The 22,274-nt window shown below is 42.6% G+C and overlaps 1 protein-coding gene and 2 long non-coding RNA genes across 3 annotated transcripts; 1 reads left to right on the plus strand and 2 right to left on the minus strand.

Moving 5' to 3' along the window:
- Nucleotides 1-328: 328 nt before the first annotated feature.
- On the minus strand, nucleotides 329-1,458 carry LOC135920036 (uncharacterized). Its single transcript, XM_070529322.1, has one exon. The coding sequence runs from the start codon at nucleotides 1,448-1,450 to the stop codon at nucleotides 329-331; it is 1,122 nt and encodes a 373-aa protein (XP_070385423.1). The 5' UTR covers nucleotides 1,451-1,458.
- A 2,825-nt stretch (nucleotides 1,459-4,283) lies between these two features.
- LOC139052232 (uncharacterized) lies at nucleotides 4,284-5,439 on the plus strand. The gene is made up of 3 exons (XR_011509799.1): nucleotides 4,284-4,362; nucleotides 4,570-4,725; nucleotides 5,367-5,439. It is a non-coding gene; the product is annotated as an uncharacterized lncRNA (long non-coding RNA).
- Nucleotides 5,440-17,096: 11,657 nt separating this feature from the next.
- On the minus strand, nucleotides 17,097-21,659 carry LOC135920052 (uncharacterized). Its single transcript, XR_010570145.2, has 2 exons — nucleotides 21,518-21,659; nucleotides 17,097-19,114 (listed from the first exon to the last, which is right to left on the minus strand). It is a non-coding gene; the product is annotated as an uncharacterized lncRNA (long non-coding RNA).
- Between the last annotated feature and the right edge of the window lie 615 nt (nucleotides 21,660-22,274).

The raw sequence follows: 22,274 nt of genomic DNA on the forward strand, positions 1-22,274 counted from the left end.
CCACATGTGCTCACTGCAGCTCTCTCTTACCCTTTCCCAGTCCTGTCCCTTCACAGCGCCCCAAGGCCTCCTCCTCTGCGTTCTTCCCTTTTTCTGTTGCACCCAACCCAGGTGTATCCCGCAATGAATGGTGGCTCTTCCTCATCTCTTAAATGGGTTTCGGCAACTCCATATACCTGAAAATTTTCCGTTTGTAACTGTTCTGCTATTTCGTCCCACTTAATGCGATTTCTTCCCCCCTGCATGTTGATGAACCCTACATTTACTGCCTTCTTCCTCTTCCTCCTCCGTGCTCCTGTCCTGCCCCCCTTCCCCTGTCCTTCATCGTTTACGTTTTGGCTTGCAGGGTCGCCCTGCACGCCTGCAAAAAAGCCTGAGCCCTACGACCCACCCTGGTTCCTACCTGCCATCCCGCTGGTGTAGTGTAGTGGATGCCATCCGGGCCGAAAGGGGGGAAGTTTTTCCCTCCAATCATTCGGTTCACCTCCACCACATCACACTTCAGGGCTCGCCCCAACTCCCTAATCACTACATTTGCCGCCACTACCTGCTCTTCAATGAAAGGGCCCTGTCCCCTGATCTCTGGGACAGTACACAGGGCAATGTGCACCGCCTCAGAGGTCGCCCTTAATTTTGCGACTCCCTCTTGAATCTGCCTGCCCAGCATTCGCCCCCTATTCTGTAGGACGTCATTCACCCCAGCGTGCAAAATTACTAGGTTTCTTCCCTCACTGTTTTCCTTCAGTTTGCTTTTGGCTCTCTCCGCCACAGCTTCGAATCGAGCCCCCGGCATACACTCGACCTTCACTCGTCTGTCATACTGCACTGTTCTGAGGAGTGCTGTTTGTATTCGCGATACGTTGGAGCTTCCAACGACCCAGACCTTTCGGTCTTCAAGCAAATCTTGCCTCCCTCGTGTCTCTGTCGGCTGGGTCTTCCCTGCCTCCTCGCCTTCTCTGCCTCCTGTCGTCTCATCCCTCTGCACCTGTGTCGCCCGCGGTCCCCACGTTAACGTGACCGCCCCCGATTCTGCTCCACTGGGTGATCCTCCTGCTACCTTTTCCTTCCGTTCCTGCTGTGTCTCCCTCTCCGCTTCTCTCGCTCTCATCTCTTTCAATTGTTTTTCCAATTGCTGCCTTTTCTCTCGCTCCTCACTCCATTTCCGTTCTGCAGCCTCCATTCTTGAGGCCCACTCTCTCTCGACCCTTTCCTCAAACTCTGCGCGTTTCGTTTTTTCTTTCTCGAGTTCCTCCTTTGTCCTCGCCATTTCACTCTTTAGCTGCTTCTCCAAATTCTCAATCATCTTACACAGCCTGCACACGAAGCCGTTCCCTTCCGCCTCCGCCACGGTTTTGAATGTCGTTTCATCCAAATAACACCATCGTTCACACCTCTCACACTGGACGAGGTCCCCACCTTCCTCTTTGGCTTTTCTAGCCGGCCGTCCCATGGAATCTCTTGTCCTACTGTTATTTAACCGTGTAAAAACGAGGGAAAAAGTTAACTATAGTAAAGACCACTGGGAATCTCTAGAAGAATAAAGGGAGCTAGTAAAATAACCAAATCAATAACCAAAGTGAAGAAAAAAAAAGGACAAAGAAGACAAAGACAAGGAATGCGCCTACTTCGTTGGCGCATTCGGACGTGCGGCGGCTTGCGTTTTGTTTCCCTCGTTCGTGCGCTCGTTCTTCTACCGCTGTGGATTTTTCGTGCTTGTTCGCCCCGGAGATCACCCTGCTAATCGCCCCCGACTGAGCCACATAGAAGGTGAGTGAGATTTGAGCAGTGTTTCGCATTGCCCTTGTTCGTTCATTGCAATGCGATTTGATAATTTACGGAAACAGAGGTACCGTTCAGCAAAAAAGGCGGGAAAGTGAGCACAGCGCCTGTGCGTCTCTGCTCGTTTTCATTGCTCGTGTATGCTTCCGTTGCGAGAATCGGTTGTATATAGCGCTAGATTTGCGTTATAGAACTTGGAGTTTTCTCACGGTTTAATATCGCTGTGCATTTGCGGCGACGCAATCAGATCTGGCTGCCGTACGTGCCACCTAAAAACGGACATGTGCGCAGCGCTTTCTGGTACAAGGTTCGAGCACCCATTTAATTAGCCTTTTTAGGAGCGCTCGTGCTACGCCGTTTAGGAGGAAAACAAAAATGCGACGTGAAATCATCGTTCGTGCCACGCCGTCCAGTGACTACGTACGCGTGGTGTCAGCGCCCTCCTAGCAGCGCGGGATCGGCGACAGATGCGTGCGTGGCGTGCGAGGCAAATAGAAGGTACTGTACTACATACTCTGCTGCCGCTGTCGCTTCAGGAGTGCCCCGCATTTGTATAAGGCCGTTGACGCGCCGTGCTGTCGCCGCCAGCTCTATATTAATATTAAATTGCAAGGGTGTGCGACATATATGAGATAAAAACGGGTGGTGCACTCGAATGCTACGAAATCATGGTGGATATATATGTACTACATGCCTTGTCAATTTAACCACGTGTGTTTTGTTCTCCACCATTTCGTGCGCGTTCGGTTCTTTTTGTCCTGTTCTACGTTCGACGTACGCCATCGCGTGCAAAGGGCTTCGCGCCAGCGCCTTACAATCAGGGAAAAGGCAGATTTCTGGGCATTCTAGGTTTGACAATTAAGAGGAAGCTTTAGCTGGGCGGCTCCTATCAAAAGACACGGGAAATGAGAAATAGTCTTTCTCAGCAACTAGTGTTCCAAATTTCATGAGGTTTGTCGCATTTAAAGGACAACGTTAAAATCCAGCGACTGTTATGGTTGCGAATTTGTTTTTTATGTCGTCAATTTGTTAATAAAGATTTCTAAAAATCGTAAATTCTCAGAAAGCTATACTATCATGTTTACAACTCTGTCACTCAGCAATGAAAAATGATATCACAGTTCTGTAAATTGCACCTAATAGTGCATCTACAGCGAACAAGATTGATATATTACACATGGCTTTAAAGAAACGACCAATATGTCAGTAGACATTGAAAAACCCTTGAAAACAGTGTATAAAATTCACTTAGGATATAAATTGACATATCAACTTTGTCCGCTTTAGACGATCTAATGGATGCAGTTTATACAGAACTGCGCGATATCTGTTCGTGGCACAGAGCTACGACTTTCTAAACTTCGTGCTTCTATTCTTCCAAACTTAAATTTTGGAAATTTTTTAAAAGAACTCTCCCGCTAAATCAAAATTCCACTTGCAACAGTCACTAGAATTTAACTTTCTATCTCATGTGCAACAAGTGTCATTAAATTCGATCTAGGGGTAACCTCAGAAAAGCATTCCTGTGTTTCACATGTATTTGAATAGGCGGCACCATAGCTGGGCCCGAGCTAAGCTTCCTCTTAAGGGGATCCAACTTTAAAAAATAATGTCATTGATTGAAATATCAACTCCTTGCCACTTTGGTGACTCATTGATTTGAGAGGGAACGAGAGGCACGCGGCAAATCTGCCGTGTCGTCCTACTGTGGTTGCAGATTGCGTGTATGCATTATCGACAAGATATCATAAATGTCTAGAAGTAAATAGTTAAGTCAGATTTTTGCTGTGAATTAGCACAGTATATATAAAGAGGGCACATCAAAGGGGAGCTCATTCTTATGTATGAAATAATACTTTGGCACACGCTTGGTAACAGTGCTTTCTCTGTGGAGCATTTCTGTGGAAAACTTTCTTTGAAAGGAAGCACACCTTAGTAGCGGATAGACCAATAAAAACATCTAAAACTGATTTTATAGGAAGAAGCTGCCTTTAGATGTGGCCAAAACAATTGAATGGATGTCCAGAAACAGATTTTAAAATTAGGCAAGGGATTAAAAATAAAATAAGTATTTGCCCACCTTACACTGCCAGTGGCACAAACAGCCACATTTTAATACCTTCAATCATTTATTTATATCCATCCATTTATGTGAGCTTAAAGCCAGTCAATGTAACCCTTTTGATTATTGCTTTTGGTGCGTTACGACTTCACATTTTAATACTGGCGTCTGTTTTTTTTTTTCAGATTCAAAAGCCATGATCTCACGGAAGGTTATCGACGCTTCATGGACACTTGAGGAAGTGAAGATTATTGGCCATCGAGGTTTGTTGAATGGAGTGCACATACCCTAAAACTTCACTGTGTGAAAATATGTCATTGCAGTATGTGTTCTTTCTTAAGATACCTTGAAGGCAGCCTTTGAAAAGCTGAATGAGTCACTGGACACATCTGATTTGAGGCAGTCTGACCCGGATGAACAACGGAGAACAAGAAAGCGTAGAATAATTTACGACTCCTCGGACACGGATGATGTTGATGAGCTAATGTACGGGGGAACACAGCCATCATGTCGCACTAAAGGTAATGTTTTTCAATTTACTTTTTGATAAAATGTGCAACTTGTCTTTTAAAATATTGCAGCCCATTGCATTTCTTTTGAATGGGCCTGCTGTTGTTTTATAATCACAATTACAGTATCTATAACATATCCATCGAATATGTAGCGTCTTTATATTTTTGTTCAGACATTTATTGACATTGTTTATGTTGAGTCAGCTTTATTAACAGCTTCCATGTTGCCACCTGCACCGAAACCACAATCAATCGCCCCCTGCTCAAGTGCTGTGGTACTGACCTGCCCAATTGAGAGTTCACCTAGCACACCGCCAGTGACCAGAGGACTATTTGAGCTATCTACCTCCTCTTCAATTGCATTGCAGTCAGGTACAGCAGTATGCAATTATTAAAAAGTGCATGCAAGTGCAAGGTATTAACATTTTTTCACCCAGTGTTACTTAGAGCAGGTTTACGAACAGTAATTTTTGAATATGTTGCTTTTAGTAATGGTGACCAATGTAGATTAAAAAAGCAAATTTAATTCTCGTAGAGAGAAAAGGAGCCTTCTTAAGGCACAGATTCATTTTATTCAGGACTGATACTTGGCCCAAACTTAACGAATCAAAACCTAACGAATCAAAACCTTTATCATCTGTATTCATATGTTATTGGTCTCTACTTTTTTCACTACCGTGAGTGCATGTGTGTAGCTCCTGCAGCAGTGTGTACGAGAAACAACGGTAATATTGTCCAATTGCCAGCACAGCTGTTGCACTGAAATGCACTGGCCAGCAGAAACTGAGCAAACGTGTGATGAGGGGAGGAACCTTCGATCTTATTGAACTAAGTTAAATTGCACAGCTGACCTTGTAATTCTGAGCAATTTACATCTATGGAAAAATTTTGCAACATTACATTTTTTCCAAACATTCCAGGTTTTCAAAATAAAGAATGTCGTCTAGTGTGCAGCTGTCATCATACGCACAATTTTTTATGTTCTTGCGACCAACTATATTTACCAATTCCAGAGAGTGCGTTGCGTGTTCATCTCCCGACATCATGTCACTGGGCCCAAGACCTACTCAGCATCGTATGCCGACGCCATGTCAAACACCCAGGGCTGGTCGCTCGCAGCAGGAAACGCCATGTTCTGACACAGGTACTACGAACATGAATGACTATCTCTGCATTCTAAATTTGTTCAACTGATACAGTGTGTCTTTCGCCTCTGTTTGGCTGCTAGGAACCATCAAGACTCACGTAGTGTAAACTAAAATTTCTGGTTTCCTCCGGTTTGCACAGCTGCAAACACTTGGGCTCTACTGTCAGGTTACCAGGGGTGTGCAAATATTCAATATTTATAATGCAATTCGAATAGCATCTGCTGTTTGATTCGAAACTCACTATTCAGAGTATATTTGTTGAGTATTTGTTTCTCTTCGCATATCAGGGGACTAACAACACTTACCACCAGCCCATAGGAATGAAGACAAATGCAAGTGGAGACTTTCTAATGATTAGGCTGCGAGGGAGCAGGAGCTGCTATGCCGAACTACCAAATTTTGCCACTGTAGTACTATTGAACTAGCTAAGTGACATATCTCAAAAACTTATTTTACAAATGAGTTGGTTTTTTTATAACAAAAGTGATTAAGGCCTGTTTTGAGATTGCTTGGTTAAAACTCGTTGCCTAAAAATATAAGCGGACGAAGGTTTTTATTTCTAGCATTTCCTGCCACCATGTAAATGAGCTGTCATTTGCTTATTGCAGTGGTTCTTGCATTTTCAAAACATGCGCTGCATTTCTTTCTTGTTGAAATTCATTATCGTTATACAATAATTTCATGTTGCTGTGGTCACTGCCTTTCCTTAATTGCAGGGAGCTTTTGCCCATATCCTGTCACTCGGTATGCTTCTACCTCACGAGATCCAGTTCGTTCTAGCCAATGTATGGCGAAACTAACATTTTTGTGCAGAGAGGTATTCGGCATTGATAGTAAAGTGGCTAAGCCTCCTGTATTTCTCACGAGAGTAACAGTACTCCATAAGAAAGACAACAAGCTAGATATAAATAATTACCGGCCCATATCTGTTCTCCCTATCTTTTCCAAAGCTTTAGAGAAAATAATATTTGTACGTTTAAACTCATTCTGTAATAAGCACAACTTAATTAGCGAATCTCAGTATGGGTTTCAAAAAGACAAGTCTACAGAGTTAGCCCTACTGCATCATAAAGAATATATCCTTACCAATTTCGAAAACAAGCTCATCACTCTCGGTTTATTTGTAGATTTTAGTAAAGCGTTCGATTATATTAGCCACAATATTCTTTTTCATAAGCTCAATCGTTATGGAGTTAGAGGACTTCCTCTTGAATTTATTAAGTCGTATTTTCAAAATAGATGCCAATATGTACAGATAAATAATTTCAGGTCCCAAGAGAGGTTTATACTTTGTGGAGTACCTCAAGGCAGCATTCTAGGTCCTTTGCATTTTAATCTATATGTTAACGATATTGTAAATATTCATTTCAATGTAAAATTTTTAATTTACGCAGACGACACCAGTATATTTCTAACATCACATTCTTGTACCGAGCTTATCACAACATCAAATGAAGTGCTCCTGAAACTTAGTACATGGTCTAAGCAAAACTGTTTATGCGTCAACCCAACCAAAACTAAAGCTATAATTTTTCGTCCAAAGGGAAGCACCTCCCCTTTACTACATGGCATAGCCTATAATAATGCTCCGATTGAATTTGTAGAACGCATCAAAATTCTAGGCGTGTATTTTTCTTCATCGCAGCTATGGAATGACCATGTAAGCTTTGTAACGCAAAAACTGAGTCAGATAACAGGTATAATAAGCCGTAACCGTTACCTTCTTCCTATATCAATTAAAATACTATTATACAACGTCTTATTCGCCTCTCATCTCAATTATTGTCACCTCGTATGGGGCACTACAACTGATACGAATTTAAACAAATTATTTTCATTACAGAAAAGGATAGTACGCGTCTTATAAAATGTTCCGTATGATTCACACACCGAGCATTTATTTGACAAGCTTAAAATTATCACAGCTCACGAAATCTATAGGCGTCGACTTTTGCAGAAGTTTTATTACATGATCAGGAAAAACGATCTATCCCTTGTTAAATTATCATGTTTAGAAGAACGTGTCCCCTCACGTTTCACAAGAAACACAGAATCCTGGACTGTGCACCATTTTAGGACTAATTACAGCTCACAAATCGTAAAAAACAACTTACCAAGGCTTTTAAATGCTTACAACAAATCTGGCATTGATATATATGCCCTTACCCCATCAGAATTTGCTCGACTAATTCAGTGCGACTAATAATAATGTTTATATGGCCAGCTATTACAGAAGTGCAGATTAGATGAGCTTACAGCTTTTTGTTCACATTTATATTACATATATATGTGTATATATGTTTTTTTTTGTCTGTCATATGTGAAACGTTTTGCAACTTCATTACGCGCAACTACTCATTCTATGTCGACACAGAAAATGGCCCGACATCCGAGCATTACGGTAGCCGAGGAGTCCCTCAAGGCGGAGTGCTTAGCCCGACTCTTTTCAACCTTACCCTCTGTGGATTAGTTGACAACCTGCCAAGCACCGTACGACTTTCCATCTATGCGGACGACATCTGCATTTGGGCATCAGGTGTGACACGACTTCAGAAGGCTGCCACAATGACATCTTGCTACCTTCGTGAACAAGGACTTGAAATTTCATGTGGGAAGTGCGCAATGGTGGCATTCACGAGGAAGCGAATGTCTGCTTACGGCGTATCTATTGACGGGCAAATTATACCATACAGCAGAAGTCACAGGTTCTTGGGAGTCGTAATTGACAGAGACCTATCTTGGACTCCGCACGTGAATTACGTGAAAAAGCGGCTGACTGCTATCTGTCACCTGTTCAGGTTCCTTGCAGGAAAAAGTTGGGGAGTATCTGTACACGCTATGTTACAGCTGTACTTGGCGTTGTTCGTTGGATTCCTGCGATACAGCCTGCCTGCAATATCCAGCACCTGCAAGACTAACCTGCGTATGATTCAGAGTATTCAAGCCCAAGCCCTTAAGATATGTCTTGGCTTACCACGCAGTGCATCAACGGCTGAAACCATTGCCCTTGCGCAGGATTACCCAATCACGACGCACATTACCGTTGAGACACTGCGTATGTATCTCAGGCATTGTGCTAGGACCCCTTCCCACCACTTGGCAAGCCTCACTGCTGCAAGGCCCTGCTCGACATTTAGCGGCATTGTCAGTGCACATCGTGCGTCGTTTACTTCAGGGTACGCACCTGCGGCCAAGCCAGCGTTTCCTCCGTGGTGTTTGAGCCGTCCACAAGTACATCTAATGATTCCAGGAGTACAGAAGAAGACAGATCTACCGGCCCCTGCTCTAAAACAGCTGAGCTTACTTCTTTTGCATGAAAAGTACAGGAACCATGTGCACATCTATACCGATGGATCAACTACGTCGTGCAGTTCTGGTGGTGCCGTGGTTATACCAACGCGAGGAATGACACTACGCTTCAAGACATCGCATGTCACGACCTCAACGGCGGCAGAACTAACGGCCCTGCGTCGAGCACTGGAATTCATCGAATGTGAAAGAGCTAGAAAATGGGCTGTGTTCTGTGATTCAAAACCGGCATTACAGTGCACGCAGTCAGTTCTCCGACACGGATGCCATGACCAATTGACATATGACATCGCGAAACTTTACCATCATGTCCAACAAAAAGGTCACGAGGTCGTTTTTCAATGGGTACCTAGCCATTGTGGAATCAGTGGCAATGATTGCGCCGATAACGCTGCTCGCACAGCACATCATGACGAGCACAGCGTTCCAATTCCGCTTTCGAGGACAGACGCCGCAATGCAGCTTCGACACCTGGCACGCAGTCTCACACTGACCGAGTGGAACTCGCCAAACTTGCGACTTACACGACTGCATCGACTAAACCCCTCCCTGCAACTCCGACCTCCACTCAGACTTCCTCGACGTGAAGCTACGCTTCTCTGTCGCCTTTGGCTAGGAGTTGCCTTCACAAAGGCATACTCTGCATTAATTGGAATGAGTGACAGCGCAGCATGCGAGGTCTGTGGCACCGAAGAAAACATCGACCACCTGCTGTGCCACTGTCCACGATACACAACTGAGAGACAAGAACTTGCCAAAGCCTTTCAAAAACTGGACAATCGGCCGCTTTCTGTGCAGGTGCTGTTGGAACAGCGCCCCCATCGCCCGTCGGCCCATAAAGCGGTGAAGGCACTTTTGTGCTACTTAAGGACGACGGGCTTGTGCGACCATCTGTGACTATTAATGAAATTTCTGTAAGCCCACACACGTCAGCGAACTCACCGCAATTTCCTTCTTTCCTTCCCTCCTCTCTTTCCCTGTTATCTTTGTTATCCCCTTTCCCATTCCCCCGGTGTAGGGTAGCAAACCGGACGTTATTCTGGTTAACCTCCCTGCCTTCTCCTTATCTCTTTCCTCCCTTGCAAAACTGTGTATTTTTTTATTGTTAAAAACACGCGGCAGCTCCGCGCTGCCCATGTCTTGTGGTCATAGGGGGCAGGGTGTTTTTTCAAGCTGCACTTGCAGCTTTTCTTCCCTGTCTCCCCCAATTTGTTGGAAATAAAGATATATTCATATTCATATTTGGCTGAACATTGTGTCTCTATCAGGGACCTGATGCCTGTGCTTTAAATTAGGCTACAAGTGATACTAGCATAAGTACTTCTAAGCTCTATGATCTATAGGCTAAAAGTATGTTTAAACCAATCCAGTTAGCATTTTTTGTCTAATTGTCTAGTTCTCCAAAAGAGCTATGAATTGGGCTACTTGGTGTGCATTCATTTTTTCTTGTGCTACGTACAGTAGGACACAACAGGACGACAAGATGACAGTCGTCGCTAAAGAAAAAGTTAATATAACCAGGGAAATCCTAGAGGCTTTAGAAAACGACAACTGCGTGAGCACCCTTTAATCATGCTAACAAAAGCCGAAATCACTTGCGCAATGAATGCATACACACACAGAATGTACTTATAGAATCATAACCAGGAACGTGAGAATGCGATCTGAGTGTAGTTGCTGTAATCGTAGTTCACGCAGTCGCAATACTTCGTTGTGTGCTTTAAGATAATGTGGTATGATCTGACGATAAACCAGTCGGTAGTTTGCGCTCCCGTGTGTCACTTCTTGTCCGCTTCATATTCAGTGTCCGGTTTGTCCCTGTTGCATCCTACTGTACATAGCGCAAGAAAAAATAAATGTTGGCTAGTTGTAACCACCATTGTTGGTATAATTAGGCGAAAATATTTGTGGTTTGAGTCAGATTTTCTCTGCATATTGTTTTATTAATATATGTACAATACCTAATTTTGTTCCTTTTCTAACCACTAGATGATCATATTCTGTTAACATCTGATGAAACATATATTTAGTAGTTTGTTTTATGAGTGCTTGTAACTTACTCTTGTTCAGAGTTTTCCCCTTTCTGTTTGACCGATTAGACCCGACATTCTTTTGCCCTTCCACTTGAATGAGGTTTTCACAGAAACCTAAATATTATTTATATACTTGTACATCTTATATATAAAACGATGATACCATTAGTCTAAAATGCTCCGATATTGTTTACAGAAGAAGCAGCCGATGCCCCACACTTCAGGAAATATTTGATCTTGTACAATAGCTTCACATGAGACAGCTTGGTACGAATCACATTAAATGCAGTGCTTGATAGAGCAAACACTGATACTTCCGTGTGTTGTTAAAGGGACTAACGCCAAGTTTCATGCTTAGAACTTAGCCTTGCTGGGTCACCCTGATTACTTTGTTTCATGAACATGAATGCGTTTTGAATGAAAAAATTGCAAGGGGTTTGAAAATATTGCATTTGAGCCGTGTGAAATATTGCCTGGGTAGCCAAAACTTGCGTGATCTAGCTACACCGAAGTAGTACAAATATCTGTAAAAGCTGTTTTCTTGGAGAATTAGGAATTTTGCAAGGTGGAAAAGTGCAAGTGCAATTTGCAAGGTGGAAACTATAGACCTTATCAGGCAAGGATGGCTTGTGCAAGCTGACATGGTGCTGCTTGAATGTGTTGCCGTTGCGTGCTATGGAACGATTTGGACATGTTTTAGATTGTTTTCAGCGAACTTTAAGTGATGTCAATTCATATGAGGTCATTGGGAAACCACTGTGTAGCCTTTCAGTGCAGTTGTAACCACAGTGTGCGGGAATTTCTCTTGGCTGCATACATGCTGGCGACATGCATCAGCAGCTTAGGTGTGCACGTGCTGTTAACTATTTTCGCAGTATCGGTTTCCGCTTGACGAGGAGTAGCGATGTCTGAATGGCCATTGTGAATTTGAAAATTTCTCATTGTGATCACTTGTTGTGGTAACTAAAACAGAAAAGGGTGCTCGTGTATGGCCAACCCAGTGCGACCCGGAAGTGCCAATCGTGATAAAATATTTGCATTGGTCACCGGCATAGTTATCACGCATTTCAAGTCCAGTAGACTTAAAATCACCATGCTATATCTACACGAGCCTCCTGTATGGCGTTACTCAACACAGCAATCACTGCGGTTGGTAAACCAGCATGCTGCATATAGCTTTGTGCGTCGGAATTGCCTTTTTGCCGTGTAAAGCAGTAATGTCCAAAGGGGATGGCACAGAAAGAATCTGGCGGCTATTTGCAAGGACGCAATTTCCGTAAGACGAGTGAGGTGTCGTAGAGGATGGGATGAACAAAGCCAAAAAAAAAACTGTTCTCATCCTTTTCTTCTACGAGAAAAAAAAAAGGGCTAACGTCGCAATAAGACCTTGCATGGTCATGCCGCATGCTTGGATCATGTGCTACAAGGAACTACCACATCTATAACCCAGCAACTACCACTGCTTCGGACTCTCGCGCAGTCTACAGATGAGCATTCGACAAGTGTAATTCACTATATACGGCATGCTATTATTACCAACAACAACTATGTTATTCGCGGGCAGAAGCCTTGTCCAACAAACAAGGCAGTCCCGCAATGTATCTGCAGGTAACAGTTTGAACGCTTGTCAAAGTAAGCAGTACAACGAAAATTGCATTTTTCAAGAACTGAGGCCTGAACACTTACTGCTTTTGTAACATTTAATGACAACTTTTCACTACAGAAGGTCAGCTTGTGTCAGTTCGCAGGAGTTTCTTTGCTGGTTTAAAGATATGGTAATTTAAGAGATAAAATGTTTTTTCCTATCATTGCAAGATTATCTTGCAATGACAAAATTCAAGGTGTAGTTTAAATGTTTGTCAGACCATTTAAACATAACACAACAGATCTTCACTGAACTTCTATTTGGATAGTAATTATCTGGACACTCCAAGTGCATTTATGCCGTTGGCGTCGCCGTGAGGTTCCGTATAAAATCCAACGGCAATAAAACCGTCGCTGCGCGCTGTGTGTGCGAGTGAAAGCGTGTGAGGGTGAGTCGCCAACCGCAGCTTATTCTCGAGCCTGCGAGAGAGGAAAGTGGCCGGAAGCGCGTGGACTAGTTCACTTGCGGTACACAGGGAGGAGGAGTCGGTAAAGGGGGGGGGGGGGGGTGCGTTCTGCTTTCGTGGCTGCTGCTGACGGAGCTGCCGCGTGGGCACTGTAGTACCTTGAAAGCGATCTGCTTTGTGGTTGAAGTGTGCGCCCGCGGGGCCTCATCTTCAAAGCAATCTACGATGGGTACGAAGTGCATACGCCGAGTGCTGGTAGCTTAGTATGCGCTGTGCTTTCGGCGTTCGTGTTGAAGCGAGACAAGCGACAGGGCGAAGGTCAATTTGCCTGCTGCTGCTGGCGTGCTTTCCTGGTTTTGACGAGTTTCCGCGGTCATCAAGCGAGTTGTGCTCATGTTTACCTGTACGCGCGTGACACCGTGCTTGTTTACTTAGTAAGCGAACATTTACAACTTTATACAGATGATAAAACTACTATCCTTACTTCGCATAGCTGTCTACTAAGTTGCTATCGCAATCGATGCTTTGCCTTTTGGGCGAAATGGCAACTTTTTTATTAATGTATTGCATTTCGTGTTGCAGGTTCGCTTTTTCTCTATGAAAGGTGCCAGCGATTCAAAAGACGGAGTTCGCAGGGTGCTCCGACAAATCGTCTCCAAGACAGTTGCACTGCAGTGCAGCTGCGCCGGCTCCTGAGGGAGAAAATTTCCATTCAAAAGCCTCACAAATGTGCTGCATCTTTTGCTTGGTAAGCATCAACGTAAAACGAATATAGTACTTTGTCTTCTGCTGCAGCTTTCAATATTTCCCCCATTACGAGATTTAGTGTTATATATACTTCTCTATGCTATGGTGTTGCAGTTACAGTTTAGATAAAATATTTGACCATGATCAGTATATTACAGACACTCCATTACTGATGTTTGTTTGTCAGCACGTGCTATAGGTGCTGTTTTGCTCAGTTTTCAACAGTGGCTGGCCTCCTGAATACTGCATAGTTGTGCCATCTGGAGTAACAGAGTCAACAAGGTCGAAACACAGTTTCGCTACAATCATTGCTTCCCCAGTTCAGAGTTGGATCACCTTAGTTTGTGTTGTATGAACTTTCTTATTTTTTAAGCTCATAATGAAAGCAGACACGCAATTTGATGGTTTACCACTGAGCTACACAACTAAGGTACAGGTTGCTTAGGGGAAGATAGAAAAGTTTACCATAAAACAATGTGTTTCAAAATTTTCAGAAGATAGATTTATGCATTTAAGTGTGTAATTTTAAGGCGAAGCCTCAGGTGTCTATGTTGGCTGTGACATTGAAAAAAAGTGCCCAGCACCGCAAAAAAAATGCTTGAATTGACGTCACATTTCTCGGGGAGGTTCTTGTAAACAAAGCAAATCGGTGGCTTTGAAAAAAAATCTGGTACTTCGGTCTGATTGGGTATCAAACCCAGACACGCCAGGGTGCGAGACAAGCACGTTTCCCTGAAACCACGGCCGCTCCACTGTTCTAGCTTACTAAACGTATGCCTAGTGCGTGCCTGAGTTCACACGTCCCGTTGCAGCCATCTTGCTGTCTAACGGTGTGGCCTGGTGCATGCAATAACATACAGCACTTTAGGTACTACGTTAAGTGTTCCTAGGTGCGTTTAGGAGGTCGCCTTAGTGCCACACCTGTACTTCCCATTGCAGCTCGTTATGTCTTACAAAGAAGTCTAGCCCTGATTGTATAACTTGATGCATCACCAATTGTCTTACATAGAAGTTCAACCCCAACTGTATAATTAATGTATTACCAAATGTGCAGCAGGCTTTTGCCTTCTTGTGTTACAAGAGCGTAACAGCTGCCGAACTCTTTTTCACAGGTGCAACACGTGCCCTCTTCGGCACGACTGATGCAGCTGTTGCGGACACCACCACAAGGTGGCCGATGTTTGCTGCGGACCAGGAGGGAGGCCGGACACACAGACGGTGCGTCGCCTTGTTGAGTCAATCCGACACAAGCCAAGACAGCACCTCGTAATCTCTAGAGTTTGATGTAGCCTTTGTTTTTAAAACAGTTCTGCTACATGTTATTCCACATATCAGGGGTGTAAAGCTTTCCCAGCGTGGTGCACAGCTTTCCCAGTGTGGCGCACAGCGTCAACAATGCACAAGCAACTTCAGTGCCTTTCTTGCAACGATGTCCCGGTAGCACTCCCTGGCAAACAGTATTGCAAATTTTGCCAGAACTGGATGGACTTGAAACCTATCCTTCAAGCTGATAACAAGTTTATCAACAAAAGCTTCTCTGGTTCCCTGCATTCAAACTTCAACTTCTGATGTGACTGACAATGTAATATCATTGCTGGCACAGAATTCTTTAAGGTTTGTCTTGAGGTCTTTGTGTGCCTCCAGCATGGTTATTATAGATGTTATCACGTCCTGCAAGAGATCAACATGCAGCGACCTTGCTTGGAGGGCTTTGATAGCCTCTCAGTCGATGAGACATCACACATAATCAAAAGTGTGCCTACAAATCTGCCACTTAAGTTAAGCTTTGGCAGCCCAGCTGTCTTATTTTCACCCCCATCTTCTGCTTCTCGTGAGAGACTTGCTGTGATGGCTTGCAGATTATTTTGGACAGCAGCACACGACCCTCCAACACTAAGCCAGCGTGTGGCAGATGGCTCAGTAATCTTTGAGCCCACTGTTTGATTGATGTGTTCAAATGTGCCTTTTTAAAATGATGTAACAGCTTATTCATTCACGTAATTGCATTCACCCTTTCTTCCTTTGTGTGACATCTCATTTTTAGACAGCTGAGTGATGTAATGTGGTTCGGCCACCTAAAAGAGAGCATTAGCTGTGCCTTCTGTCTCCCGTGGCTCGATATGTGCAATAACTTTTGTGATATAGTTTACTGCAGTCGCTATTAAGCAACTTGATATATTGACTGATGTGTTCAAATATCCGTTTTTAAAATGCTATAACAGTTTATTTGTTCACATAATTGTGTTCCACCCCTTCCTTTTTTGTGATATTTCATTCTTGGACAGCCGAATGATGTGTGGTTCGACTATCTGTGTCCCTTGTTAGCTTGATATGTGCAGTCATTTTCTGTAGTTTACTGCTCTCTCTGTTAAGGAACTGGATATATTGACTTATGTGTTCAAATATGCATTTTTAAAATGATGTAAGTTTATTTGTTCGCATAATTGTATTCCACCCTTTCCTTTTTTTTGATACTTCATTTTTAGACAGCCCAATGATGTGTGGTTCGACCATCTGTGTCCCTTATTGGCTTGATATGTACTATCATTTTCTGTGATATAGTTCCCTGCTGTGTTAAATTCTGCCTTTTAAAAAGATTATGTGACAGTTCATCTGTTCGTGTAGTTGTGTATTCTATGCTTTCTTTGTGTTTAGACATGTTCCATCTTATGCTACTGTATTCTTCAGTGCAAAATAAAAATGAAACACCGAAAATGTTTGTGTTGCGGCATGTTTGGTGTGGTACAGATAAAAATCTACAAAAAAGTAGCCGGACATTTATATGCAGCCAAGATAAAAAAAACTTTAAAAATTGGGGATAGAAATTGCATTGGCCAAAATGCTTGGCTTCCATAGCAAGAATATGCTTGGCTGTTGCATGGTGTTCCACTGCAGTGCCAGCTATGGCAAGAGGTGTTTCCAATCGTTGGCCATGCATGGCCTTCCATTGCTTGGCCAATGGTAGGCTTGTCACTCCAGCCACGCACAGACCTTGCTTGGCCTCCAATAACTTTCCAATGATGGACAGCTTGGCCAATGATGATTTACCATGCTTGGTTCTAGCAAATTTTGCTGGTAGACGACGTTCAGGACGACCTCATCTGGCTGTTTTTCGTTCAGATGATGTTCCTGTGCTACACAATGGAGTGTAGACCGCAAGTGATCTTGAAGTTTCCATCTTAAGCGGCAGGTTAAAAATGACACATGGCATTCTAGTGCTTTCCCTTTACTACGTTGACCGGAGATGCCGTATGTTTGTATTATAGCTGGAAGTATGCACCGCACTTATGGAAATCGACTCAAAATTGTGCTTAGACAAGTAAATTGACGCACAGTGTGCGTTATATTCAGCTTTGTCCATTTGGTGATAAAATATTTGTGCGGAATCGCTGCTCCGATTATCGCATATTTCGTTAAATGTGATCCGGTAAGGGGACATACAAGCAGTACAAGGAGAGCTTTGTATTTTATTTATTTAGGTACCCACAAATCCAGTTTGGCTTTGCAGTGGGGAGCAGAGAAAACAAATGCAGGTACAAAATAACAAGTAAAATAGCACACAAAAACCTAACAATAAAGCATAAGACAGAAGTACAGAGAATATCACATACAAATTAGCAGGACGAATAAAAAGAAAAGGGCTTGCATGATGCACACACAAAAACAAAACACAAAAGATGCAAGTAGTTTCTTTTGATTATGTGCACTGATCCTAGAAGGCAGCATGCAAGTCAATGGCCAGTATTTAACCGAGTATTGAATGTTGATATATTCACGTGTGTCTTGGTCACCGCAATGAAAAGCTTTAATTTTGTATTTTGTCTCGTGCCAGCAGAGTGCAAATCGGTGCTTCATCACAGACCCTCAAATATTACCTAGCTTGCTTAGGGATTGATTCAGTGTCATCATGCTGTAGGAATAAATGCACCATAGTACTGACGACATTGTCAGCTGTGTAATTGATAATTATTTTTGTGTCTGCTCAGCAGCGTCCTTACCTAATTATCAGCCTGCGGTTATTCTGCAGATCCCAGGTGCTGTAGTTACTTGTTTAAGCGAAGCTTTCACAATGTTTGTGGAGAACGCTGTTCCTGCTTAGCAAAATTTCCAAGGAAAGACTAGATGATCCAGTTAAACACATTCACACTGTGCACAAAATGATTATTGAAATTTTACATGCCAAAACCACGATCTAGTTACATTATTATAATTGGTATTTTCATTACGTCCGGTACTGGTCACTCGTGCAAGACAGTAGCCAGTAGTCAGCTGGGGTGAAAATGGTTCAACGACTACATTAACATCAGTATGAGGCATTCAGTAAGAGTTATTTGGCAAGACAGTAGGAGCAGCAGTGGGAAAGTCCAGAGAAGAGGCAAGAAAAGCTTGGCTTTAAGAAACCTTCTGGAAGGGTTTGCTAGCTAAGATCAGCTTTACTGGGCCAAAACACCCTTTACAAGGCAGATGGCAAGATGACAAACATTATTATATGTAACTTCCTAAATACAAACAACAAATGCACTGACTACTACGTACACAGCTTCACACTGTGTTTAGACGTACATTCAGTTAAGAAAAACAGTTTAGAATGAGATGAAGCTTACAAACAAGTGAAAGGAAAACAAAGTTACAAGCCAAGAACGTTTCAAGTAGAAAAACTAGAACAGGAGAGAGCCTTGTGCTAAAGCAAGACCTAACAATGCTACTACTCTATGTTTAGAAAGTGCAAGCATAGGTCGTTCAACATGAAATATATTAGGTGGTTTAACTGATTAAATGTAGTAGAATGCTTGCTGCTAATTATTTCAAAACTGAAACATTCCAAATATCATGCACTGTTTTGAGTAGAAGTTATCACTAGGCTTTAGGCATGCAGATCTCATAAAAACTGCTTAAATGCATCACAAGCAAAAACAGAAAAAGATACAAAAGCTACACTTTAGCACATGCAGAACCTGTTCATTCTGGTTGTGTAGGCAAGCCACTTTTGTCCCTACAAAATTGACTCAGAGCTTCGGTGTTCTCTAATAAAATCACACATTAAAACAAATGTGGACTGATTTGAGCCTTCATATATTTTTGCATTCAGACTTGCCATTATTTACACATTGGCAATATGTGCAAACCTTATTACGCTCACACGCAGGGTGTCCGCCAAACTTCCACCAGTGCCCCCATCGAGTGAGGAGGGAAGTGCTGCAGACATCTTAACAAAGAATGTGCCAGTTTTTCGATCTGGCAACACTTGAAGTGCCATCACCATCAAGTGAAGAGTCGGAAGCGCCAGCGTCGACTCTGTCTTCGGTGTCGCATGAGTCTGTGGAGTCTCAGGACATTTTGGAATCTCTTGAATCACCTATGTTTCCAGAAGTTCTGGTTCCCGAGGCTTCTGAGGCACACCACAGCAGGCCGCAGTCACAAGCATCGCTGGCTTCAGCAGGCAGTCGCAGGCTGGATACGTTGGGAAGCATTGCTTCCGAAGCAACGTGAAGAGGGAGGAAAAGGAAAATGAAAGATGAGAGTCAGTTAATATTAGAGGAATTAGGCAATGTTTCAAGTGCAATCAAAAAATGCAAACCACAGGATGACCTCAAACTTTTGCCATCTCTCTGATCAAACACATGAGAGAGGTCAGTGAGGATAAGCATCTCGATATTAAAATTAAATTGATGCAAGTAGTAAAGTAATTCAAAGATTAATGTTTTTTAATGTATATTTTTTGTATAATAAAGCCAAGAGATAACGAAACAAAAGGAAATCATTGATGAATTTTATTAGTTTATATCGAAATGGAGAAATAAGGAGGAAAATGAAAGTATATGAAAAGGTAACCTCCTGTTGATGGGAAACGAACCCACAACCTTTGAATTCTGCTTGCATTGCTTTACCAGTAGAGCTGCAGCAATGGCTATCACTCTGCAAACTTTCTTGAGCCTGTATGTGCATGTACTAGATCTCACCCTGGTAGCGTTACCCAGTGTTACTCGTGCAAGAGCACTCGAAGAGCCTAAACTAGTACACATAAACATTTTAAGAAATAGATGGTGGAATAGCCTCCAGCTCAATTGGTTCTGGGTTTAGCTCCCACCAGTGGCAAGTTATATTTTGTCCACTTTCATTTCCCTTCTCCTTGCGATGTCGACATTGCAAATAAAACAACAGTTATTTTCCTTTATACTTTCTATACGTTTCCTTGTCTGTTGTTGACATATCAAAGCCCCTCAGCTCTTCTCTTTTGTTCATTTTACATTGTGTTGTATCCATATTTTTGTGCGGTATTATTCAAGAATTTCATAAAGTTGATATCTGTGGGCCGGGTTGGTTGGCCATTGCTGCTGTAGAGATGTGTGAACATGTTTTAGCAACACACCTACGATAGAGAAAGAAGCACTGACTTGCAACTAAAGGTTTGTTGTTGCAAGACAGGTGTTTATCACTTTCATCTGTCTTTGCTCATTCATGCTGTCTTGCAGCAATAAACCTTTTTTGAGTTCACCACCTGTGCATGTAGAGTTTGTGCATGCATCTAGAGATGCCTGTACATGCCTATAAATAAAAAGAAATGTAATGAACCTTCAACCAGCCCCCACTGAAAATTTTTGTTATATGCTGCAAGTTGTAAAGCTTGTCGGGGCGTTCTAGCAGCTCAAGTATTTTTCAAATTGTTTTATTATTATTACAAGAGGTAGCAGAAAGGGAAAAGTCTTGCCACCACATAGCCAGCAGGCAAGGTTCACTGCCAACATAGACAACCTCTACCTCTCCCACAACTATAAAACGACTATCATCCACAAGTCACATTCCTTGCATTTTTTTTATTGGTGTTCCATGGCTCAGTTCCAGAGTTGGTTTTGCATGTTCTGCATTGGATGTTTGGCCAAAGTCTTTGTACGTAATCAGTGACACTGAAGGCAGTGCGTAAATGACACATGTATACGTATGACCCTGCTTCTCTGGCAGGAAGCAGGGCTACCTGATGGGAGCCGTGAACAGCATGTGAGCTTTACAAAAATTCGTAAGGTGAGAAAAAGTGAGGAATTTCTGCGGCTGTCGTGCTGTTCTGCAGTTGTTTAACACTTTGCAGGCACGATCGCCACTATACGACTTACACACCACTGCAGAGTCTAGCCGCCTCAATCCCCACACGTCTTGCCCGAGTGCCAAGTAGCTTGAATGCAAGTTGAAAAAAATTAGTAACCATGTCTCAATTGTTTGCATACTAATTATGATGACATGACTTTTCTTGACAATGATCTGCATGGCTCTGGGGGCCCTTCTTGAGTGATATAGGATCAAAATTCATTTGTGTAGGTTAGCTACTAGCTTTGTTTAATACTACATGTACAATCATTCCTCAAAGTATGTTTCACAGGTTGCGCAAGGTCAAAAGCACTGAGGTAGCTTTTGTGTGATCCCATTCGATGGCATTTTTTTTGTCAGCTAACTGCTAGCCATAGTTAGTTATAACTGCTACACTGGTGATGCACTAAGTTGAAACTTTGTCTCTGTGATGATGTGATCTTTTTTTTTCTGGTATTTCCTTTCACGTGCATTGTCAGTACCTTCGTTACTATTTCTCGTTTTGTATCAGCATTTTGTGTCCCATTTTTTATTTGTTTATGAGTTAATAAATACTTAGTTATGTATAATGAACTACATTATGTATTAGTATTTCTTATGCACGCTCATTGTCAGTCATTTCATTCTTTTGTTGTGCTTCAATGTTTTGTGACCCCTTCGTGATTTGGCTGCCAAAAGGCGGCGGGCAGTATTGTGTAAATAAAATAAATGATACATTAAATGACAAAGAAACATTGTTCTTCTGTATTCCTGCAATCGCACATTATTACTCTAGGGGCAACTATCCTTTACGAACCTCAATGCTACAGCAAGTCGTTCTCCAGGCTCCAGGGGTTTCTCGAATGTGGTGCTGCCGTGTGAGGTCCTCTGCGACAAAGCTCAATAGCTTGTCAAAGAGCCGTGGTGTCTTGCGAAAGAACTTCTAGAAAAATCCGTGGTCATCCTGACGTATCCGTTGCATCTGTAAAAAATTGTGCATTATTACCTGGCAGAAGGACCGTACCCTGCCTGCATACACTCGCAGGTACCGAGAGCTGTACACTTTTCACTGACAAACACGCATAGCCACTAGCCATGATTAACTTTATCCCCTGCTTTGTTTATATGCTTGAATACAAACAGTGTGTCGGCAAAACAGGAGAGCCAGTCAACGGTATATTAAAGAAAAATCGTGCGGCCACTGCCGAGAAACTTCCGAAATTAGTTGCACAGCATTTGAACCTGTCAGGTCACAATTTAATTACATTACACTTCATATTCTACAGTCACACTTCTGAGAGACAGAAAATATAGGAAATTTTATCTCGTGCACAAGAGAATTCATATACGACAACCAACACGTGCAAAAAGGTGTTCTTGAATCTATGCGCTATACTAATGGCACAAATATAACTAGCAGTCCTTAACTTTTTGTAGGGGTGTGCTAATACCGAAAAGTACATTTAGAATAGAATATCGAATGAAATGAAGAAAAAATAAGCTGGATATCAAATAAAATATCGAATAGCAGAAAATGTATTACAAAACTTAATCCTTACAAATTTTGTGCAAGA

This window comes from Dermacentor albipictus, unplaced genomic scaffold (assembly GCF_038994185.2).
Source record: "Dermacentor albipictus isolate Rhodes 1998 colony unplaced genomic scaffold, USDA_Dalb.pri_finalv2 scaffold_20, whole genome shotgun sequence".
In the NCBI taxonomy this organism is placed as follows: Eukaryota; Metazoa; Arthropoda; class Arachnida; order Ixodida; family Ixodidae; genus Dermacentor; species Dermacentor albipictus.